Source organism: Musca domestica, unplaced genomic scaffold, assembly GCF_030504385.1.
Source record: "Musca domestica strain aabys unplaced genomic scaffold, Musca_domestica.polishedcontigs.V.1.1 17, whole genome shotgun sequence".
Taxonomy (NCBI): domain Eukaryota; kingdom Metazoa; phylum Arthropoda; class Insecta; order Diptera; family Muscidae; genus Musca; species Musca domestica.
In genome coordinates this window covers 6,561,004-6,570,969 of record NW_026712230.1, presented here as the reverse complement: position 1 = coordinate 6,570,969, position 9,966 = coordinate 6,561,004, and the positions used below count along the sequence as shown (strand labels likewise).

Below are 9,966 nucleotides of genomic sequence, written 5' to 3'. Positions count from 1 at the left end.
TGTCTTCAGTGAATTTTTTGTGAACAAAATAAAGAATAATTTTTCACCAAAAAAATGAAATAAGTGCGAAATACGATGTTAACTGACATCGTGGTTCAGCTGGAAGATGCGCACACATTTAAACAAACAAAAATGACCGAAAAAGACTAATGGGGCTCATTTCAAAGCGTGGACCTACTTCTTTCATGTGACAATAATCCGTCCAATGAGAGCTCAAAATGCAAAATTTTTTGGGAGTACAATCAGTAAAATACCAAATATAAAGGGTGCAAAATAGTAGAGCGAATGGGACTTTTAGTAAGAAAAGGATTTCTATCCTTCCAGAAATTCTTCGCGAACATTCAAGATACCTTAAATCGCTTTTGCAGGTCATGATATCGATCATATATAACCATCGTATGATTTAAGCTATTTTTAGGTTCTTCGCCATTTTCTTCTGTTTTTGGCCTTTATTTGGCATCTTTGTTTCTAAGGAGGTAGAGAACCTCTTCGCATAAAATTTTCGAAGTAGGGCCCATATTGGCCTTGACCACATTCATCAATTGATTTGGCTAAAAAATTGTATTTATGCTACCCTGGGGTAGGAAACCATCATACAGATAATTGCCACATAGGAATTTATTTAAGTAAAGTCCCCACATTGGAGTATCCCCAAGTCCACTTTCACATCTAATGTGTGGTCAGAAAAGAAAATTTTGTATTCTATTGAATTTGTAACCCCCAAGAGAATATTGGTTGGGAACGTAGATTTGGGATGTGCATCCATATGAAATAAATTGTGGAAACATGAACAAATTACAAATGTAAGAAAGTAACAGCGGAACGAATATTTGTTGATTCGTCATTAAATAATACTCCAATTTACAATTTAAATATCAAATAAAATTAATTCCCATCTTACGGTAATGGGTGTAAAATAGTAATTATATTTGACTATTCTGAAATCAGTATGCCCTCAATTATGAGGTGGATAAAACTATTTTTACATATTTAAATCCCGTGAATTTTTTTCAGTTTGACATGCTATGTTGTTCTGCTATATTTTTGATTTGGAATCTATTTGTCATCTTGGATTATAAGGGGTGAAGAAAGTTTTCAATGTAGGTCGATGTTTCGCAGTAGTGCCCATATAAAGGTACTTCCTGATTTTACCATATTTCTTTAGAATTTTCTCCATGTAATAGTGCTTCCTCAAGTCCACCTTTTGGCGGACAAACAGATCGACGTGGTTAGGGGGACTTATGAGGACTCTAATGCACAATCTGAGGTGCTAATGGGTTTAAAAAAGTTATTAACTTTGGCTATTCGTAAATCATTCAGCCCAAAATTATGAGGAGTACAAAATACAGTAAATAACAAATTACTGCTCATTTGTCTAAAACTTAAAAATTAATCGACCAGTACGTGAACACTTATAACAGTCATATCTGTGAATAATTAAGCTTTGACAATTATGCATAATAGACAAAAACTACGGCCGGCAACGCGGACCGGGCCAGCTAGCTGGCCCGGTCCGCGTTGCCGGCCCCTACTTTTAGTCTTTAATGCATATTTTTTAAGCATTATAGAATTATGAAAGCGGCACAATTTTTATTATAAGTAAAATAACTCCATAGTAATTTCTAAATAGAAATAAACATTCATGGGAAAAATTATAATAGATAATAATCTACCGTCGGTTTTAGATATTTTGAATAGCCTCATCTTATTTTTCAGCCTAAGGCTATAATTGAGTGTTAAAAACCTGTATGATATAGAACTTCTATAATAGCCCCATGTGAAAACTCAGCTAAATTTTTGGTATTGAATTTCCAATGTTAAGAATACCGTGCTGCGTGGTATTTAGTTTTGTCCACCTCATAATTGAGGGCGGAATGATTTCAAGATATTCAAAGATAATTGCTTTTTTACACCCATTACCGTGAAATATTAATTAATTTATTTTTGTCATTTAAATTGTGAGTTTGAGAACACATAAAGTCCATATTTTTCATCATAGTATAATTCAATAACGAACAAAAAAATTAATATTCGTGATTTTTTCATGTTTCTGCCACAATTTGATATTTCGGAGTTTATGGCATGTAGATGTTAATCCCACATCTACGTTCCCAACCAATATTCTCTTGGAAGTTTCAAATTCAATAGTATATCAAATTTTCTTTTCTGACCAAACATTGGTTAGGAAAGCGGATTTGTGGGTACACTAATGTGAGAACTATACTCGAATAAATGCCTATGTGGACAATTATCTGAGGGACGATTCTCTACCCCAGAGTTGCCTAAATACAATTTTTTAGCCAAATCAATTGATGAATGTGGTCAAGACCAAGATAGACTCTACTCCGAAAATTGAAAATATTATGAGAAGAGGTTTTTTACACCCTTAGAAACAAAGATGCCAAATAAAGGCCTAAAAATGAAAAAAATGTCGAAGACCCCGAACATGGCTTAAATTATATGAAAAAAAAAATAATATTATTTTAAAATAATTAATTCTGTCGTCAGCAGTCATACCAAATTTCATTCTACACTAAGCAGATACGTAGACATAAATGCTAAATTAAGTAGGCATAGTTTGTGTTGTTACATAATTTACATAAGAAACAAGTTTTTTTTCTTATCATACCAACTTTATTCCGCTTTGGTAGTATAAATTGGCCGTCATCTGACAGTGTCATTATTAGTATCATTTTTAGATTCTATAAAACAACTCTGTCACCATGAAATTCTTCGTAAGTCCAAGGATAACATTTATAGCTTTCTGATCATTCGTCACTAACCAAGGATATTTTTTTCTCTCTGTTAACAGATCGTTCTTGCCTGCGTTTTGGCCGTTGTTGCCGCCAACGAAGAAGCCAATGTCCTCCGTAATGACGCCGAAGTGAATGTGGACAATTTCAAATACGCCTACGAATTCGACAACAGCATCAAGGCTGAACAAGAAGGTAAATTGGCCGGTGAAGATACCTGGGTCGTCAAGGGTCAATACTCCTTCACCTCCCCCGAAGGCGAACAAGTCTCTTTGCAATACACCGCCGATGAAAACGGTTACCATGTCGATGCTGCCAACCCCTTGTTGCCCACTCCTCCACCAATTCCAGAACACATCCTCAAGGCTATTGAATACATCAATGCCCACCCTCCTAAGGCATTGAATTAAATTGAGTTGGAATTAAATTGTTGTTTGTTACTCGGATGATTTGAAATAAATATTATTTTAAATTAAACAAAGAAATGTTTGCCATTATTAAAACCTTATCAGTTTATCACCCAATGTCACCCAGGCATTACTCCAAGGATGCATATAATTCTGAATGTGGTTAGTGCTACGTTATTTATCGAGTAAATATATTATCTGAAAAGAGATTTAACTATAGTTTCTTTTGATGTTATCAAAATAGTTCTTTTTACTTGTCTTAATAATAATCTTCTATATCTATAAAAGAGGAAAATGTTTGTATGTTTGTTTGTTTGTTTGTTTGTTTGTAATTTATGGACTCAAAAACCGCTGTACAGATTTTCCTGAAAATTTGCATGTATACTGCAACATCGCCTGAAAATAACGTAGGGTATATAAATTTTTGAAATTCCACTTAGAACTTATAGCATCAGAATCGGAGGTACCTCCCAAAAATTTAGATTTTGTATGCACATATCTACAGATCGATTACAGATACAGTCTCCAAATTTGGAATGCGTAACGCAATTTGGAACAAAAATAAATTTCCCAAATTATATTGAAATCGGTTCAGATTTGGATATAGCTTCCACATATATTTTCGACCGATTTCGTGTATTTGTATTCGCTTCAACCGATTTCGTTTATTTGATGCACCAAATACGATATGTATGTTCGATTCCAATGAAATTTGGAATATGTGACGGGATTTTGATTAGAAAATAAATTAGTCAAATTATATTAAAATCGGTTCAGATTTGGATATAGCTCCCATATATATTTTCCGCCGATTTCACATATTTGATGCACCCAAAGCGAGAGAGACGAAATCTGGCACCAGAAAAAAATTGCCAAATTATATTGAAATCAGTTGAGGTTTGGGTATAGCTAACATATATATTTCGGCCGACTTCATACATGTTATGTACCAAACACGATTTATATGACTTATATGAAATATATGATTCATATATGATTTATATGAAATTCAGAATATGTGGCGGAATTTGGTTACAATAATAAATGTGATAAATTAATTGGAAATTAGTTAAGATTTGGATATAGCTCCCATATATATATTCTCGGCCGATTTCACATATTTGACGCACCAATTTCAATCAAATATGAAAGTTGTGGCGGAATTTGGTGTAAAAGTAATTTTTTAAAGTTATATTTAAATCGGATCAGATTGGGTTAATAGGAACCATTGACCTACAACGCCTTAGGCTAAGACTAAAAAACAACACAACAGTTAATTTGAAATATGCTTCTAAGGGGAAGTATGTTGCTACCTCGAATTTACTAATTGCAATAGAAATGCAACTCAACTTCAAAAAATTTCAGTTTCCTGCACGCTTGGTATTTGCTATGAAATAAATAAATCCGAAGGACAAACCCTTCGTGTATGCATGTCATGTTACTGCGTTTCTAATGGTTTTGTTTATTAACGCATTAAAGTAGTGCAATATTTTTTTTTTAATTTTTAAATTTGTTTTTTTTTTTATTCAACATATATTCGTAAATAAAATTTTGAATGCATATAAAATCAAAAGGGGTAGCGAAGCGCACCGGTTTCAGCTAGTAGTTATAATAATAACAATAATATTGCATCCCACAAAGAATATATATTTCTGGCATAGTCTGTAGTACCCATTACGAACTTCATATACTTCAAATACCAAATACCGAAAAAAATGAGGTACCATTATATGAGGGCTATACCAAAACGTGGACCTGCATAGACAATTTTCTGTCAAAACAAAAAGTGCAGACATAGTACACATTTGAGTACAATTTTATCAACCTACTTCATTTCGTTCGGAAGCTAGAGTGATTTCCACAGACGGACAGGCCTCGCTCCTCGCAGTGAGAACGCTACGTCAATGTAAACGCTACGTCCATCAGTGTAGCACTTGTGCTGCACTCGTCCTATTCCATGATAGTGCCTTAATCTTACTCATCGTGTTGATGTAGCCTGACTATGGAGTGCAACGCGGTGGTTGTGGTTGATACCCAAATGGCGGATAGAGCTTCGGCTCGATGTGGTGTTGCATTCTCAACCGGGTGCTGCGACCCATAGAGCAGCAGAGGTGTAAGATAGTCCTTAAGCCCATATAGCTAATCTTCGAATTGGTACCTGCGGAATAGACTTAGATCTCTGTGGAGAGCTGCCACTCTCTAAGACAACTCTAGGTAATTCCAAATGGGCGCTGCCCGACGCATCGTATTGCGACACCGGTGCAATTGTGCATCTTGGTTAGAGCCGTCAAGGTGAGAATCATGTAAAACCCCGCTCGATTTTCATGTCTGTTGTAAACGACATCGAACGAATTGAGAAAAAAGGCAGGTTAAATTCGTAAATAAGCAAGTCTTCAGATAGCCCTCATATAACGGTACCTCCCAATATTTGGTATTTTGATGATTTTAGCGTCATTAGTAGTTTCAAATTACGTATTTAGAGTTCGTAAGGGGAACTACAGTCTGTGGCAGAAAATTGTGTATGTAGGTCCAAGTCTTCGTATAAGTCCTATATAAAACAGTACCTTCCTATATTCCGTATTTTGACGATTTTAGGTACAATACTCACCGAAATTGTTTGAGATGTCGTATTTGAAGTTCGTAATGGATGCTACAGCCTGTGACAGAAAATTGTCTATGCAGGTCCAGGTCTTCGTTTATCCCCCATATAACGGTACCTCCTTATATACGGTATTTTGATGATTATACATTGTTCACCGTTTATTTCAAGTTTCGAATTTGATGTAGGTTCACGTCGTATTGACCCCAATATAACGGCTATATTCGGTATTTTTAAGATTTTAACAGACTTTTTAACGAATTTTATTTTTTGAAAATTTCCAAATTCGTTCCAAATAGTGGAGGGTATTCAAAGTTCGGCTCGGCCGAACTTACTGCTTTTTAACTTTTTCCTATTCGCTTTATTAGCGCCAATGCCTTTTAAATAGCACGAGGAACGCAAAAACATTACGGTTCATTTTTGCTGAAGAAAATGGTTATATTATCCGCTTTCATTGAATTTTATTTTAATAAGATATTTTCTTCCAAGAAAACCTATCTTTATATGGTTATTTATGTTGGTATTGAAAGAAACATGATGTGACAACGTTAATGATGACAGTTAATATTGGTGAACTCATTCTAAGGCTAAACAGTTTTTATTTACTGCTTTGTTTTGTGTTTTGTTCCATTGAAAACTGGTCTGGTCCCGCAGACTGCTCACGTCTGTTCTTTATGTTTTTATATACATATTTATGTATTTATATAAAAAATAAAAAAACATATTTTTAAATTTTTTGAATTAAAAGCCAAATTGTCATTAAATCTTTTGTTTATCTCGAAATCATATCCGTTATAATGTGACAAACATGTCGTTCAATAAAACGTAAATCGCTAACAAATGATCAGCATCTTCAGTGGATGATAAATCAAAATTAACCCATTTGTTATACATGAAGGAAGGTTTACTTTTATGACATTGCATCGTAATGCATATATCTGAAAATGAATTATGGTAAACCATCTCATTCGATTAAGAATTCTGAAAATTTTCAAAATGAAACAATTGATCCAAGTTTAACGGATATATTAGGATGCGGAAATAAAGGGTAACAAAAACATTTTGCCCAATTACAGGAAAATCGTTGATGTTCTAGTGTGGACATAACGAATTGAACTATTTTGACCAAAGTTGTGATGTCCGACTCTTCTAAGAACACTTTTTTCGAAATTGGTACTCAATAATGCATGCAATGCATCAATTAGTGCGACATTACTAATTTATGATGGCTTACTGCTGAGAAATGTTTGTTCGTATTGGAGCTGAAAGCGCTGTTTAGTAGAGGGTAAGTTTTGGATATTGATAACAGTTTTGAGATAACTTTGGCTTTAATATCAGTTGGCAAAAATTAAACCAAAATTGAGAAAAAATCTGTATGTACTCAAAATGAAAATTTTAATAACACTCGAAAAAAAAAACATTAACGATAGAAGATAGAATTCAAGACGATAGAAGATAGAATTCAAGACCAGAATTCAAAAACCAGTTTTTGTATTATGTATAACACATTACGTATTTAACACATTAATTGTTTCAATTTGAGGTTATAGTCGGGCAGAGCCGACCATATATCTTGAACCAAAATTCTCCAAAAACATACGATCGCGAAGATCGGTCGATAATTGCGACTTGAATATAATATGCGATAAAAAATGTGACAAAATATTACAGGAAAATATTTAAATTTTTATGAGCATGTTTTTATGCTATTTTTTTTTGGTATTCTTGAGTTTTGAGTGGTCTAAATATCAAAATTGTAACCTTTAGAACAAATTCAGGAAATTTTTATACCCTACACCACATAGTTGTAAGGGTATTATTTATGTCTTTGTGCATTTGTTAGTAACAGGGAGAAGCAAGCGAGATAGATCCATAGTTACTTTTGAGTATCTTTTCAGAATTATTTCCTGAATCTGAATGAACAAAATACAGGTCGCATTTATCATCCGATTGAAATGACATTTTGCAAGCAATATTTGTTTGGCCCAAGCCGATTTAGATATAGCTCCCATATATCTTCAACCGATTTCGGGTTAATTGCGCAAGAAATGGCCAATATAAGTCCAAATGTCCTGTAGTTAGTACATCCCACCGAATTCAGTCTAGAAGCAAATACATCAAATTTGGGGAAAATTGGTTCAGATATAGCTATAGGTCCCACATATATGTTTCATTCGATATGATGTTTAAGTCCCTCACACATATATCCTTAATCCGATTTAAAGTTTATTGTGCAAATAATGGCTAATATCATCCCAAATGGAGTTAATTTCGAGACCTGCGTTTGCGTTTTGTGCAACTCAGCTTTGATATATTTTTTTAATATAATCCTTCTCCAAGTAATATCATGAACTCTATAGCAAACTATAACTCCTCCAAAACCAAATCTTGATAGGTTGTATGATCTACTTGAAATAAATTCGTTTGTTACGGGAGCTCTACTAAATACGCATAGTGGTGTAGGGTATCATATAGTCGGCACTGCCAGACTTTTGACTTTTCCTCACTGACTTTTTTTAATACCCGTGTTATATTTAAAATTTAAAAATTGCGTTCAAGTTGGGACACCATTTGTAGCTTCCTATATCTAACTCATAAGGGCTCAATCTAACTCATAATATCCATAACATATAGATTTCTATACAGATTAAAAATACACACAGTTTGTTGGGTGCAAAGTGATTATTTCGACTGACAAACTTAATGCACCTTCAATAAAACGGGAGGTGTGGACAATACTATGCGGGGATCTATATTGAAAATATTTTGCTGGAAAAGGAATAACCCCTATGAACACAAAAGGTAATCTACAGCTCGTCAAGTCAAAACCTATGTCTTCGAATTTAAAATATGGGGTATGCGTCAGGCTGCGGTTATTTGATCTAAAACCATAATTACTTTTAACGATCGTTTTTGAATCGTCCTCATCCTGAATAAATTTATGCAGGCACTTCTGCCTGTCTACATATTTTTAATCAAAATTATGGTCCCAATTACTTTCTTATTGAGGAACTCGTTTCTTTGATTGTTCCAATTAAGAACTACATTGAATTGGTGAATATCAGTTTAGATCTTGATGTGGCTTCCATATCTATTTTCATACGATTTTATTTGTTTTATACTAAATTCGAAACAATATATAGAAATAGAAATGTCGAACAGTTTCACGATCCGTTACATTTTGAGCAGTTGAAAGGTCCTAATCACATTCTCCAGCCACCTGGTTCTAATATAATAATTTAGAATCCCAATGGATATAGCACATCGATTGAGGGCAGTCCAAACTTAACTTTCCTCTATACCCTTCATGAGATAGTGGTATTTTAAATTTGCTATTCAATTTGTAAAACTCAGAAATATTCGTATACAGATGGTGTATATTCTAAATCAGAGTAAAATTCTATATCAATTAACGTGTTTTTAAATGCATTCTCAGAATTTTATATTATTGAATTTTGACGTAAGTTCAATATAGCGTTACTGATCAGCACCAGGTATAACAAGTAAAAATGCTGTAAGTTCGCCCGGGCCGAACTTTGTATACCCTCCACAATTTGGTACAAATTTGGCAATTTTCAAAAAAATAAAATCCGTGAAAAATTCTATTAAAATCTAGGGTCTATATGACGACGTGGACCTGCATAGGCAACTTTTGTCATTAGCTATTGCAATATTCAAATGCGAAACTTGAAAACAATTGTTTATAATGTAGCTAAAATCATTAAAATACCGAATATAGGGTGGTACCATGGGGGTTATAAAACGTGGACCTGCACAGACAATTTTCTGGCATAGGCTGGTCAAATACAAAATTTGAAATAATTCCGGTACATAATATCGCTAAACCATCAAAATACCGAATATCGGGAGTACCGTTATATGGGGACTATACCTTCGTGGATCTGCACTTACAATTTTCTGTCATAGGCTGTAGTATCCATTACGAACTTCAAATGCGAAATTTAAAACAATTCAGGTAAATAATGACGCTAAAATCATCAGAATACCGAATATCGGGGGTACCGTTATATGGAGGCTATACGAAGACGTGGACCTACAAGGCCCATTTTCTGCCTTAGGCCGAAGTATCCGTTACGAACTCCAAACGAAACAATTTAAACAATTCCGGTAAATAATGTCGCTAAAATCATCAAAATACCGAATATCGGGAGGTACCGTTATATGGGGGCTATATCTTCGTGGATCT

General features: G+C 34.1%; 1 protein-coding gene across 1 annotated transcript; it reads left to right on the top strand.

The window, feature by feature from the left end:
* Nucleotides 1-2,723: 2,723 nt before the first annotated feature.
* Nucleotides 2,724-3,184, top strand: LOC131801740 (cuticular protein 47Eg-like). The gene is made up of 2 exons (XM_059120683.1): nt 2,724-2,735; nt 2,813-3,184. Exons 1-2 carry the CDS (start codon nt 2,724-2,726, stop codon nt 3,161-3,163), a joined length of 363 nt encoding a protein of 120 aa, XP_058976666.1. The 3' UTR covers nt 3,164-3,184.
* Nucleotides 3,185-9,966: the final 6,782 nt, after the last annotated feature.